This window comes from Hakea prostrata, chromosome 2 (assembly GCF_041222555.1).
Source record: "Hakea prostrata isolate BN-2017 chromosome 2, UWA_Hpros_2, whole genome shotgun sequence".
Lineage (NCBI taxonomy): Eukaryota > Viridiplantae > Streptophyta > Magnoliopsida > Proteales > Proteaceae > Hakea > Hakea prostrata.
Genome location: NC_142601.1, coordinates 1,220,803 through 1,236,255, shown reverse-complemented (window position 1 = coordinate 1,236,255; position 15,453 = coordinate 1,220,803). Strand labels below are relative to the sequence as shown.

The 15,453-nt window shown below is 38.5% G+C and overlaps 1 protein-coding gene across 1 annotated transcript; it reads right to left on the bottom strand.

The window, feature by feature from the left end:
• Nucleotides 1-596: 596 nt before the first annotated feature.
• On the bottom strand, nucleotides 597-9,373 carry LOC149023180 (uncharacterized). Its single transcript, XM_089143739.1, has 11 exons — nucleotides 8,891-9,373; nucleotides 8,134-8,216; nucleotides 7,361-7,546; nucleotides 7,056-7,167; nucleotides 6,942-6,975; nucleotides 4,402-4,439; nucleotides 4,259-4,290; nucleotides 4,026-4,178; nucleotides 1,353-3,847; nucleotides 1,178-1,267; nucleotides 597-1,051 (listed from the first exon to the last, which is right to left on the bottom strand). Exons 2-11 carry the CDS (start codon nucleotides 8,202-8,204, stop codon nucleotides 984-986), a joined length of 3,279 nt encoding a protein of 1,092 aa, XP_088999865.1. The 5' UTR covers nucleotides 8,205-8,216; nucleotides 8,891-9,373; the 3' UTR covers nucleotides 597-983.
• Between the last annotated feature and the right edge of the window lie 6,080 nt (nucleotides 9,374-15,453).

Sequence of the window (15,453 nt, the reverse complement as noted above, 5' to 3'; positions counted from 1 at the left end):
TGGATACACCAACACATGGGAGGGAGCTTGCTAGAATACTATTATTGTATTCTTTCTTTTTCAAATTTCCTAATACTCCACCCAATACCGAATGGATGGGTGAACTGAAGCATGTAAGTAAGATCGATCAGCCTACATTGGATTGGACCTCAACTTTTAATGTCTTTTAAGTTGTCAACGGAGGTGCCGTTTCACGCACTGGGAGGGAACACTAAAGTGACGAGGTTACCATCCATCACGATTGCGGTTGTTGGCTGTCCATCAACTCCAAAACTCTCGCTTTCTCTGCTTTTCTAGAATCCATTGATTCTGGTGGAGTGGAACACTAGATTTCTTCTTTCATACTACTCTTCAAGTCTCTGACAGATAAGTCTAAAATTTGATACCAACCAATGTTAGTTAGTTCTTGCTCGATGTGTCTTTCTGAGTTTTTCTTGGATGTTATATTAGTTAGTACCTGAGACAGTTCATCCACTTGGAAAACCAATAGGTTTTACCTTCTTAGACTGTTGTTTTCCAAGAGAGCTGGTTGTACTTGTACCTTCTTCCTTTCTTTTAGTTTAGAAAACAACAGTCTAAGAAGGTAAGATCATGTGTTTCAGAAAACATAAGTAGGATCTAAACATGAACCTTCGATATTAACATAGAAAACTTATTATAGTTTCACTTTCACACGCCTAAGCAAACGAGCATAAAAAACGAAACAACCATAACAAAGGTAGGTTAGAGCGGCGAAAGGGTTGGATATTTGAGACCACGCATTCCTTTTGAAAAAATGTTTTTACATCCTAATCGCGAATATCCACTTTCTATAATTCTATCATTCCGGTCATTCCAGAGAACATTCCAAACGCAAGCCCGCAGGATATTTCTACTCCTGTTGTTATCATGTGCGTTTACAGAATAACTCCAGCGACAGCATGCAGACTTTTAGCCACATACCAAAATAAAACAGATGACCAATATAAAAGAATGAAGCTTAGCTATTGAAGTTTCATTTCATTAGACTTGCCGCTCCTAAATGTTGAAAGAGAGAAGAATGATCTTGCAGCTGGAAACAACAGATAAGAGTGTGCGTGTGAGTGAGTCAGTGAGAGAGAAAGGAATGGTGAAACCAACGCAAGATTAAAAGAAGACAACAACTGCAGAAAGTGGATGGGAAATAGAAAAAACTTACTGGCTTTGGTTGAAGTAGCAGCAACTGAAATGTGGCCCTCCTCCAATTTGTGAGAATATTCATGGACGAGTTTGCTTCTATGGGGTTGAGCTGTTGACAAAAAAAGACATTGCCAAAACTTAAAGGTACAGAGCAACTTCAAGATAATTAAAAATGGAAATTTTAGCAAGTATACCAGGCAGCGGCTCATGACCAGACAATCTTCCACTATCATCATGGGTTCCAGTAAATGTGTCTTTTTGTTTCCCAAAGCCTTTTGCTTGAATGGCAGCTTTCCTCAGAAGATTATCTGCATTCCTTCTAGCAGCTTTAGGTTCTTCTGCATCCTCCTCTCCCTCAGAGAATACTGACGGGCTGGACCCAGCAACATTTGGTTCCCCTCGACTTTTCCTAGCAAATTTCAATAACCTCTTCAGTCCCTTGGGTGCATCCTTTTGGTAGATCATTGCCGGTGGATTTTCAGCATTTCCCCATTCAATTATTTCAGGTTCACCAGAGTCTTCTTGCAGCATCTGTGAAAGAGAGTGGCGGACACGTGGGCTTGATGGCACTGCTGGTGCATCAGTTGCTGGAGGTTCATTTTGTGGTGGGCTGCTGTTACATGACACAGACAGTACTTGTTGGTCTTCCACCACCCAGGCAATGGATGAGATGCCAGGTTCCTCATCAGCCAGAATTTCTACAGGAAGCTCTGAGAACTTTGGGGGGCTAAAATCACCTACAGGAACGAACTGATCAGAATTCTCTGTTTTTGCAGATTCCGGTTGGGCACTCACTAAAGCTTCTGCTTTGAAATTATCATCAATTTTTGACGAAGATATAACAACCCCCTGCTGACACTGCTCAGCAGATTCACTAAAGACCTCCTCTTGGGCTTGGATCACATTTTCGCTATTTCTCAAAGATTCATCAGACTGGGAAGCCTTTCTTTTGATGGTAGTAGGACTAACACCACGGCCTCCAGAACCTTTGCGAAGGTAAGGTTTTGAGTCCACTGGAACCACAGTACTTCTTTTGTTAACCTTGTTATAGAAACTAGGCCTTTCTTGAGCCACTCCACCATTATCATCACCAGAAGGCAGAACTTTCACTTTTTCTGTTTTGCCAGTTTTCCTTGCTATTTGCCGCTTCAGCCCTTCTGAGGATTTTACATGCTGCTTATTCTCAGTCATGTTTCCCTTTACATTTTTCTGTTGCTGATGAGATGTTTCCACTTTGGGGCTTGGCTGGTCTAGTGATGGTGCAGGCCGTGGCTTTTGACGAGTTCTTGTAGTCCCAGCTGAGGAGAGCTCATTAGCAGTTCTAGCTGATGCTGTCTTAGTGGTTTTTGTGGATGGTGTTGACGGCCATGACTTGCGTTGCAGTGATAAAGCATTAGGTGAGGGTTTTCTTGATATGGATGGGTTGGGCTTTTCCTTTTTGGGTTGTGTAGTTGGAGATGAAGTCTTTTGTGATTGCCTTGGCTTACTCAAGGAATCCTTTTTCACCACAGCACGTGCATTTTTTGAGACCGTTGCAACCTTCCTTTGGTCAAGGGCTTCTTGCACTGATTTGACCTTTGCTACTTTATCTGCTAACTTTCCTGTATTCTCATATCTCACCTTCTCCTTCTGCTTCTCCTTATAGTGATCATACAACCCATTACTTACATCAGTGGGAAGTTCTGGGATTCCGCCATTTCCATTTTCTATGTTTCGGTTTCTTGCAGGCTTACTCTCCATCATTTTCATCATCATTTGATGCAACTCTGACTCCCTTTGTTGATTCCATTCAGCAAAGGCAGTTACCTTGTCATGAGTTTCTTCTGTGAGGTAAGTCACATTATCCTGCAGATCATTGGATGGATATGATGTTCTGTTCTCCCCTGTTTCAAATGATGCAGCAATGTTGGTTGTCTCAGCATGATCTAAACTTGAACCTGATTCTGGCTTTGGGCCTGTTGAACTGTTCTCAATTGCTTGGTCTTCTAAATTATTGGTAGTTACTTGGTTAGGGCCTGAAGAAGCATTTTCTGATGCGCATTGGGTCAAGGAATCCCCCATACCTGCACTCCATCTTCGCAGGACAGATTTGTTTGTACCAATAGACACCTCTGACGCAACCTTCTTTTTCTGAATGTCTGAAGTTTGATTTCTCTGTTTGCTCTCAAAAAGACTGATTGCATCTTGAACACTCATCCTCTGTGTACTACTTTCAGATTTCTTCTGTGGCTGATCAGATTCTTCTTCACTGCTATTACCATTGGAATCTGTAACAATCGGTGCCCTTTCCCTGGCAGGAACAAAATTAAGGCTCTTAATCGCCAGTGCAGTGGCTCTACGTGATCCTGACCTCCCTATTTGAATCCTTCGCATTGGAGATGCTGACCTCCTAGGTGATGCAGATCTAATGAGAGGGCGACTCCTTTCCATAGACGGCTGATCTTCATCAGTTGAGTTTAAAGATTTCTCACTTTCTGATGAGCTTTGGCGCTCCATTTGTGCAACTTTAGCAGGGGAGACTCCATATGTTACAGGTTTATCTTTATTAACTGGGCAACAAATTTGAGCTTTTCCATCTCCCGATATTTCCCTGCTACTAAGTGAAGTATGTGATGATTTTGACTGCTCAAGTGGGTAATCAGTTGCCTGGTTCTTTTGGATGAGTGTCAAACATTTGAATAGAGAATTCCTGATTTAGAAAGAAAAAAAGCATCTTAAGTGCTTCTAATCCACAGAATTGGAAATTGAAGGAGTGATTTGTAAAATAAATAACATATGGTAGAAAAATATAACACCAGTACGTTTCTTCAGTTTTTTATTTTTCATAAGATAGTTACAGTCCAAGTATATTTTGCCAGCTGACATACCGTAAATCTACTGCTCCAAAATGCTCAGCAAATGCTGCCAAATCAGCAATATGTTTAATGGAGCATGTGGTATCTGCAGCCCGGCCAAAGGCAGAAAGTAACTCCTGGCTTAGCACTGTAAGTCTCAAGTCCATTGCTCGCAGAAGTTCATTCCTAGATTATCAATTTTGTAGTTCAGGTTAGATGTCCCAACGAAAATATGCTAATTAAAAACCGAGAACAACCACACGTACTTTGTGGCATCAGACGTAGTCGGAGTCTGAATCTGTCAAAGGTCAGAACTCAAAAGTTAATTTGCACAAGTAGAGAATGAGTTCTTAAATATAATTAACGAGATGAAGAACTTAAATTATTTGCAAGTGAAAAAAAAAATTACTTCTGTAGTTAGTTCAGAGTCTTCCCGATTGGAGCAATCTGTTAAGAAGGGAAAGAAAATCAGAACGGCAAATTTATTTCTCTTAAATATACAGAAAGAAAACCTAGAATAACAGAGAAGAGTTGAAAAACAAGTTGTAGCAAGGACAGACTTCAGACTATCAAACTCTGTTTAGCCTGCATGGGAATGTATTCCTGTGGCCATCTCAGGGACAAAGAAGAAACAGAACTTCCATTACAGTGCATTTCAAACAGTTCCATCCCGAAATAGGAATCTGGAAACAAAAAATCTCCAGTGGACTGAACGACTCTCACCATTTACATTGTACCGAGAAGAGACTGCCCAAGCTTGCAGCCAAGTCAGCACATAAAGGTTGATATATCTGATGAGCACATTTATGTGTGAAATCTTAGGGCATAAAGCATGCATTTTACACACCTAGAGTGGAGCTACCTTGGGTTTTATGTTGTTTTTAACTTTTTGCAGATTTTAGGACTTTTCAAGATTTAAGCAAATATTTGGAGTTTTGGGTATGAATAATGCAATTTTACATGTCAAGAGGTCCATTCAAATTCTCAAATGCGAAAATGGGCCTGATCTGGAGCATGATGGGCTAGAGATGTGATTACGGGCCAACTCCAAAATATTGAAGAGATAAAGAAGGCAAATTTGATCTACGGCTAAGATTATAAATTATCAATCAAATCTACAGAGATATTATTGAGAGAATTCAAATGGAGAAAAGAGTCCTTGCATACCTCAATATCTTATTTCCTATTTGTGATTTGATTAAAGAAAGAAAAAGAGGAAAAATAATTATATTTAGAGAAGGAAGAGGCAAAAATCCCGTTTTTGAATGTCTCTGTCCAGTTTCGATCAAGCCCTTCATCGAACGGTCATCCGGTGTCCAATCGTGTTGATTTTTGGAGGAGAGCTTCATGACTTCTTAAACCTCAAATCCAACGGTAGAATTGTGCATCTGATCTCTCTAAGGCGGTCCGATTAGTACGTCAAAACCCTAATTGGCTGAGTCAGATAGGAACCCTGAGTTTGATTCAAATTCTGTCAAGATTCTTATCTCATGTAAACTCTATAAAAGGAGAGCATACTCCATCAAAGGGGAAGGTGTTCTAGAGCTTAGGAGAAGCACATTTTCTTTTCTCCTTGGTTTACTTAGGCTTTCTTTAGTTTTCTTTGCTTGCATTTGTGAGATTTTAATTTCTAGATTGAATGTTTAGGTTTAATTTTTTTATGTAATGCAATTCAAGTTCAAGTTTCAAGTTTTTAGATTCGTTTTTCTCTGGGTCTAGCAATTGTAGATTTAGATAATTTTAGATCTAGATCTGGTTGTTAGGGTTGGTTGAGATTCGAATCCTTTGTTCAATTCGCAAGTAAATAACCTTCTTTATTAATCTTCTCTCTTCCCTCCATTCCTGCTTCTATCTACCCCTCCATATTCTTAATTTAGAATTTACTTTCAACATTTATTTATTGTTCTCCCTTCCTCTGGATCCTTGATCAGAGATGCCTACAGTCGTGCCTCTCTTTGGTTAAGGTTTCCATTTTACTTTCTGTTATTTACTTTCTGCAATTTACTTTTAGCATTTATTTATTGTTCTCCCTTCCCCTGGATCCTTGATCAGAGATGCCTACAGTTGTTCCTCTCTTTGGTTAAGGCTTTCTTTTCCTTTTATTGCTTTGTTATTTACTTTCTGCACTTTTTTTTTTCTCTTAATATCCGTTTTCCCAATCGGTGGACTGTAAACTACGGCAAAGGGTCCGTTAAAGTCATTATTATTATACTCCCATTCCCTCGATCCAGAGTTGACACTCGGATCACTTCCCTTTCCTTTTATTTTTATTGTTCGCATTTTTTTTCTTGTCTTTTATTTATGCATGGATTGTGTTTAATTTATTTTTCGTTTCAATTCGATTGCATTAGATGTATGGATTGGGATCGTTCAGTTTAGTTAATTAGTCAACAAAAATTGAATCATTCCACTCTCGTATTACTATTAAGAAGTTAATTCTAAAGTGGCATATCTCCTTGAGATCGACTAGTTAGCTACACGATACCGTGCACTTGCGGTTACTTTTAAATTTCAAAAACAATATCCATTGACTAGAAACTCGTTGATGAATGAAGAGTCCAAGGCAGCTTGTGCTACCTGCTACCAATCATTAAATATGACATAAGCTTATTAAGTGTTGGGATGAAGCTTATCATCTTGCATCCTCCTTGAACACCATGTCCCATTTGGTGCATCAGTTAGACAACTCCTTGCCAAATGAGTTGGTCAGAATTTGATCTTCAAAAGGATTGGAGACATATCAGGAGATGTCCAATTTATAATGTGTGTTTAGTTCCCACTTCCCTCTACCTAATCGTACATCTTATGCAACACAGACAACTAACACAACGAAAACAACAGAAAGATACAAGAGCTTCTAATGCATAAACACTCAGAAGCTAGGATATGCATCATCTGAGCTGGAATTCCTATGCACTTTGCTTGAAGATATAGATTTAAATGGCTTACCTGTTTCCCGATTCCTGGAATGATCTTGATGTCCCTGAGAATGGTAAAAAGAATTACTGTGATGAGCTGTGGAAAATGAAAGTTGACTCAGTCAAGAAGTCCTAATGCTGTTACCTGTGTATATAGAGAAAGATGAAACCTCTTAGCATCCTCCAGCTGAGACATCTCACCTTCAATTGTAGTAGCGGCTTCTAGTAATTCAGGTGTACCAATAATATGGAGGAACCTGAATAGAAAGACCGTGGTCAATTGTAAAGAAATAAACTTAACAGGAAACAGTCAGCAGAAAAAAGCAACTTGAAAAGAAACAAAAATCCAATCTATATTTGTATTACACTTAACATGAAACAGTTGCCAGAAAAGGGGGGAAAAGGAGCTGTAAAGAAACAGGAATCCATCTATATTTTTGTTACACAAACCTCAAAAGAGTAGATTTGGAGAACCATGATGAGCCCCTAAGATTTTCAGGTAACTGAAGTTTGAAGTTGTCAACCATTCCTTTGGAGTGGGCATCTTTTGCTTCCAGTAGATGCAAAACAAGCTGTTCCAGAGGACCAGAAGCCAATTTCTCCACCATTTTATTGCCACAAACAAATGCATCATACCTATATAATAAAAGAACATAAAAAGTAAAAAAAAAAAAATCCGTGAATAGTTTCAAAAAAATGTAATTCAATTTTCAGAAAGAAAAAGAGAAGATAGCATGACGATCCAAAATAACAGATGCTAATGCATTTTGAGTTCAGACAAGGACTTGATTTGGGGTTACATTTCTCAAACCCAAACCCCCTTAATTGCAATCTACCTCTCCCTTGTCAACCATAAAAAACATGAATAAACTATTAATCATAAACATAATTTCAAGCTATGTAGGAACCAATCCCATCGCTGTTGTTCCAAATTCCTATCCACATACATTTTGGTAGAAATGATGGTTCTGATATGCTTGTAAGAAAATAAGATTCATACTGTGATAAATAATCTGAAGATAGGTTGTACATACAGAACAGCCAAGACAGATTTGTGAGTAGTACAATTGGATCTGCTAACATAATGACCCCCTGAGATCATCATCTCAGGACAAGGACCCCTTGGAACTCTCTACAGTATAACAATGTAAATGAAGGTGATAATGACAGCAGCAGTAGCAATACAGGTAATCAAAGGAAACATGGTGTAGTTGGAAAGTTACCTGTTCTTAGTTGTCGAAATCTGAAATGTAACATAGTCTAGAGGTGTGTCAAAATCTATCCCTTCATCCATTGCAATCCCCACCTGCATCAGAAGCAAACAAAGATAACGGGGAAATCCTAATTCAAAGTAAACTCCTCTTCAATGATCTATATTCTAGTCCGTATAAAAAGAAGATTCTAAAGCTTCGACCTGAAAAACTGGGAAAAATCCAGAAGCCCCTAAATTTCCATGTCTCCAGTGAAAGTACGAGTCACGAGAATCAGGGGAACCTGAATGAAGCACAGTTGTCAAGGCGTTGCCTAAGCACCTCACGCGAAGGAACCCAAATTCAGAGCCGGAGCATTCTATTTGGCTCCAAATCCATCTTGGGTAGACTTACTTCCAACCAAGATGCAGTAGCCAGAGGTCAAATCTAAGAAGCAGTTAAGTCGGAATTATGCATTTAGTGGTTTGAAATTGGCCAATAATTCAGTTAATGGGAGCCAGAGCCCCTCTCTTCCTCGGTTCCTCCCCCTCTCCCGATCAAAAAAAAAAAAAAAAAACCCAAATTCCCTTATTAAGGAATGAAAGAATGGAAGAAGAGAGTGCCTAGAGTCCTGATTTGAAAATTTGAAGGGGAACTGGGCCAATGAGGGCGGATCTTTATACGAAAGGCAGAAATAAAAGCTTAGTTAAAGAAAATTCTAGAGTTGAGAGGAGTAGCAATGGATAATAGACATTCAATCTAGCGATGCTACCTGCTAGGTACTACTTACCCCAGACGAAAGATTCGCTCTCGCTCAAGGATCACACTCAAAGCTCCTCTCCCTTCCCGTCGCCCTAGCCACCGCTGTTTGAGTTGTTTTGCTGATGATGCCTACTCCGCCTTGGAGTCCATTGCTCTGGACCAGGAGCAGGAGCAGGAGGAGCAGGAGGAGCAGGACCAGGAGCAGGACCAGAGAGAGACAGAAAAGGAAGACAGACTGACGGACACACACAGAGACACACAGATCTAGTGCAAAGCTAGAACCAATGGTTGGTTTATGTGGTGGTTTCTTCTTTTCTTTCCTTTTCGTAGAAGAGAAAACAAAAGAAAATAGGTTAGGATGAGTAGAGTAGAGACGAGACTAGTGATCGACGGAAAGAAAGAAAGAAAAACACTAGTTAAGTGAGATTTGAGTTTTTGAGTACTTCACTTGCACTGCTATCAACTCTGTCTGTGTGTAGTTAAACGCAAACGCTTGTTTTGGATTGGGAGCGGCTTTTTTATTTATGCTTTTCGAGTTTTTACAGCTCTGTTTTTTGAGCTTAATAAGATAATTACAAAAAAATCGAAAAGTAACCAACTGCGCGTTCACACGTACAAGTGTACAACAGCCCTCTCCTTGTGGTGGTGATTTTGATAAATCGATTGCAACGAGAAAAGACAGACAATATCATTTTAATTTTCAAACCACCAAAAGATACCTGGACCACGTGGGTCGGAAAGATACAAAGGCTTGTATCGTAAGCTAGGCCGCATCGGATATTTTTTCTTCTTGCTTTTCGGTTCAAGGGTTTCGGAGTTAGGGAGGGTCAACTTGTGCGCACCTCGACTATTCTCAACTATATTTGATTTTGATTTTTATTTACGGTAAAAGTTGCAATTAACAGCGAATGGTTGTGATTACATCCAATGGTTTAAATAAAAAAAAATGTAAATCGTGGGTTCAACTCTTCTGACATATGGAATATCCCCATCCTTTATGTATAAAAATCCCCCTTGTACTGCTCTATCTATAGCATTGTGCTGGCTCTTCTTCTTGAATACACAACAACCATCCATCCTTCTTCTTGTGTTACCACTCCCATTGAATTCAATGTTTGCTAGAATGTTATAGATTAAAACTATAAGTGTTAGAGACAAGCAAGACAAGCAAGACAAGCAACGGGCATTTTTAGCGAAAAAGGGAAACAAGCATGGGTTGTACTTGAGAATAATTCTAGTTTCTAAGGTACATACTCTAAGATTAGTGGAGGAGGTCTAGAAACATGACGTTTAAAGTCGGGTATCAGCCAGGGTTTTTTTTTTTTTTAAATTTAAAATCTTGAAACTCAAACCCTTAAATATAAAAAACCAAAATTATATTTATTAACACATCCTTGTGGTTTTGATTTAAACCCTCGCATACAAGTTGATAAATGTGGCGCAATCATAACGACTCATTGTTGGCTGCAACCGTTACAGTAAGTAGAAATCAGCACTACACAACATTACATTCTAAGTATTCATTTGGTAATGGTCTTTCTTCAGAAAACTATTCTTTCCTTGAATTGTATTATGGTGTTTTTATTAAATAATGATAATTTGAGGACAATTTTGACTGATTGGTACAACTTTTGCTCCGAACTTTTAAGAGCAATTGTGGAACAAATTGGCATTTGGTAATTTATGTTCTTAAGAATAATTTTTATGATAAATGATGCCATTGATACACATATAAAATAAGCTTAATTTTTATTTTTAAGTCTAATATACTAAATCATACTTTAATATTTAAAATACAGAAAACTAGAAAAAAAATTTATTGTTGCTCCCATTGTATTTTAGCTTAACTACTAATAGAAACCTACTTCGTATGAAATTACTATTGCTCCCTCATTTCTAACAGTTTTATGAGGGTATTAACTATTAAGGTTGGATGTATAATGTCTATTTTGCTCTTCATTATTTTAGAATTAAAAAACCAAAAGATAAAATTATCCTTATTTAGAAAAATCATATTTGAATACCAGTTTTGCCCTTATATTTTGCTCATTTTGGATTTCAAAGAGTTCGATGAGATGAATAAATAATAGAGTAAATTACATTTGCACCTCCTATATTTGCAAACAATTACGTTTACACTCCCTCGAATTCATTCTATTACAAATGTCTCATTGTGCATAACACCATTGACATATTTACGCTAAGTCTTAATATGAGTTATATATAGATATATACACAAAAGTCAATCAATATTTAGGGTGATTCGACATTTTTGTAGGAAACCACTTAAAATGAATTTTTTATTTGTAAAAAAATCCGATTATAATAAATAAATAAGGGCAATATTAGAATATTTGATAATATAATGTGTGCCACTCAACATTTAATTCAAAATATAAGGGGTGTAAATGTAAAAAGAATAAATTATAGGGGGGAATAAATGTAATTATCTATGAACAGGGTGCAAATGTAATTTGCTCTAAATAATAACAAACCTTAGGCTTATTATGGGGTGTTTGAAAAATGCAACCACACATGTCCACACTATCAATTAATTAATAGAGCTTGACAATAATATGCAACAGTAATTTCAAGCAAAGTCTAAGGTTAGATTAGTAATATGAAAAATTATATGTGATAAGGTAGATATTAAGCTACACTTTGAGGGGACATGAGTAATTTATCTCTTGTTTAAAGTCTTTAATATATTTGTTTATGTGAAAGCAGAATGAAGTTGAATCATGTGTTTAAGAAAATTTAAGTTAAGCGTAATCCATTTTCATTTTTAATAAGAATTGTTTTTTCATCTTGAGAATGACGAAACATGTTAAAGTTGCTTTGCAAAAAGCATTATCAAGCACGAAAATTGAACCGGTTCAATTTTTGAGAATGATAGAACACCGAAAATAAATCAGTTCTCTAGTCCATTAACAAATACACCCTAAGTTTCCAACCAACCATGCATATCCTATTGTATACCACACAACTCTACATTGCACTGCAATGCTCCCAACTCCTCTTCCTCGTCTTTACCACAAAAAGAACTCTTCCTCGTATATTCCAAAGTTACCCTAACTGTTCATACTACGTACAAATATGTATTCCCTTGAGTTGTGGTGTGAGAGAAGCGAGTCGGTGGAGGAGAGAGAAGCTTTGCAACTGAGCTCCACCCTACTAGCTGCATGTTGCGATTATTGTTCTTTGTTCTTGTTGTTCTGATTGTCTGCTCAATCCCTTACTTTCATGCATCGCAGCTAGGCTTGCTAGGGGCACCGACTGTTAGCACCAATCTCAGCTTGAGGTGGATCTATTCATAGCTTCACATAGGGCGACGGATTATTTCATCCTCTTTCATTTTCAGCCACCACCATCTTGCATACTCTGAGTCTCGATGGACAGGTTTCAGATCTGAGATGGATGGACGACTAGGCATGGGTCCAACCGACTGTAAAATTCCGGTTTTCACGGAATTTGTCTCTAAAGTCTCTTAGTGTGGCAACTCCAAGTTGCATGCATCGGATTACTTGTCTATTTTCTAGATTATTTCTATCAGATCAAGCGACACCTTACAAGAGGTAAGTCTTTTCATTCTGCCTTACTATTGTATATTACAGTTAATAGTGGTTTTCATTCATATCTCTGCATATTGCTGTTTGAGTCTTAAATGGAGATTATCAACCATATCGCTGCTTGAGTTTTAAATGGATATTATAAACGAGTCACATGCATACAAACGCTGTCATACAATTCGATATGGCTGTTCTGCCATCGTAGCATGGTTTGTCTTGAAGGGATTCAACTGCTTTGGGCGGTGAGACTTGTATCACAAGTCTTCTTTGCAATTTCGGATGGGTGCTCTTCTATTCTCCTCACTATATATTCGATCGCAGCATGGAGATCAACGCTGCTACCTCAACCGAGAGTTGGGACTTACTACTGGAAGCTTAGGTTAGTACTTCAAGACTGCTTCTCTTTCTATGTAGTCAAGAGTGTATCACCATGCATTCATCTCACTGTGTGTCATCTTCTTCCACCCCTACCTCATCTGAATTGCTTGCTTCAGACTTTGCCAAGCTGGACTTTCCAAGTTCGTCCTTTGAAACTGTTTCTCTACCATACAGCAAGCTTGAAGACATCCAAGAAAATATGAAATACACTTTGCTTGGGTGGGTGGTCGACGGAATTTTTGTCACCATGTACAACCTGCAGAACTTTATCAATAAGGCATTTAGCTCTGACATCTTTGAGATTGATGGAATACATTTAGTGGAAGGCTCAGCTGATCGTTTTACTGGTTAAGTGCGAAATGAGAAGACACAAAATTTTATTCTCTTTGGTCAGCCTTGGAGTTATAAGGCGCATCTACTAGTGTTTCAGCAGTGGGACCACAACATCCCTGCTTCCGTCATGCCTTTTCGCTATGTGATCATGTGGGTGCAGATACTCAAATTACACTGGCATTTCTATGACCATGGCGTGCTTAGTTTGATATTCAGGAAAGTTGGTCATGTTATTGAGATTGAATGTCCTCGTGGCGATGGTGCTATGCCTTTGGTTCCTGCCGCTAGAATTATCATACTGCTAAATCAGGATCTCATCTCTTCAGTCATGTTTGAAATCACACCACAGGATATAATCCAAGTAAAGTTTGCCTATGAACTTCGGCCTTACCTTATATGCTCTTTCTGTATCCGCATGGGGCACAAGCATTCTGACTGCCAGTATCGCAAAATGGCATCACTCCATAGCAACAAAGGGGAGACTTCGTCATCACATGCTTCACATATTCCTCTGGTAGCTATTCCTTCAAAAAGAAACAATCATCTCAAACATCTAGTGGACTCGTATGACGAGATTGTCATTCGAAGAGATTGCAACAATATAGTCCTGCATGATGACCCAATCCCTGCTGCAAGGTTGGACGCTCTAGCACTCAGCTTTCTGAAACTAGCCTTTATATATAACGTTTGTGCGCCAGTACCTCCACAGGATGTACCACAACGAGAGATACATAATTTACAAGTTCCCAGAGTTACGGAGGTGATAATTCATCAACATAATGATGTGGATATGCATTTCATTGTTCACCATCTTAATCCTCCACACACACTTCTTGAGTTCACTCAGGAGGCATCCCCAACTTCGGCTCTTGAAACGGTTAACATGTGCACTCCAACATCGGCCCCGCCAAATACTCCAACAGAAGGCTTCCCCGATAAGGTGGAATTAGATATGCATGGACTGTGGGCAGTTATACTCACGCCATCTGCAAATCGAAAAGGAGCGAGAAAACTCGTTATCACTGAAGATATCCATGTTCTCCCATGCAAACGCAAGCTGCTTATTCAAGATATCAAAATGGAAGACTCAGATGATGTGGAGCAAGAAAAATGCAAGAAAATGAAGGTTGACCAATATCGGTCAAATAAGATGTGCACTGAGGCAATGATGGCCAGCCCGGAAAGGCCATTAGAGGAGAAATGAGGGCCTTTTCGCTAAATTGTAGAGGATTGGGTCGATCCTCTATACAAACAGAACTTCAAGCTTTACTTTTGAAATATCGACCCGACTTTGTATTTATTTATGAAGTTAAGTCTAGTAAGTTAAATATAGGTGTGCTATGTAATAAATGGGGATACAATCAGTTGGCTGTAGTCCCACCTGTTGGCAATACGGGTGGTCTTGTCTGTTGTTGGAAAGTTTCCCTTACAGTGGATGTGGTCTGGTGTTCGAATTGGTGTGTGCACTTGTTATGTGGTAACTCTCCTAATATATGGTATCTGACTTTTGTGTACCTGAGTTCTGTCATGCATGTTCAACATTATCATTGGCTAACCCTCAACAATTTGGCATCCTTCATTGATAAGCCTTGGATCATAGGAGGCGATTGGAATTCTTATTTAAAATTTTCAGATAGGCAAGGTGGACGTACCCTATCGGAATCACAAATTTGCCCTATGCAAGATTTTATGAATGCCACAAATAGGATATGCATTCCAACTGTTGGATATAAATTTACCTGGTCAAACAAGCAACAAGGACAAAGAAGAATTGAAGGCTTATTGGACAAATTCATTTGCAACCTTGATTGGCTCTCAGTTTTTCCAGAAGCTTAGGTTATGCATATTGTGGTGACACATTCGGATCATAAGGCTCTTCTATTATCTATGGATGGTGAAAATTGTAGAAAGCAGCGACCATTTCATTTTGAACAATTTTGGATTCAGGAGGAATTGTATGTTAATGTGCTATGTAACTCGTGGAAAATTCCAGTTATAGGCTCGCATTCTTATATCTTGGCTGCCAAGCTGCAGAGGCTAGCAACACAGCTTAAATACTAGAACAAAAATTTGGTGAAGAAATTGGAGAACATTGAAGTAGAAATTCGACAATAGCTTTCATAGCATGAACAGGTGATTATTGCTGACCGAAATGACCATTGGTATGTTGAAGAGAAAAATTTCATTGCAAAATTAAAATTAAATCTTTAGCAACAAGAAAACAAATGGAAGCAAAAGTCTCATATCAATTGGCTATTGCAGGGGGATCGTAATACTCATTTCTTCATCAGAGCACAGTCAATAGGAGAGC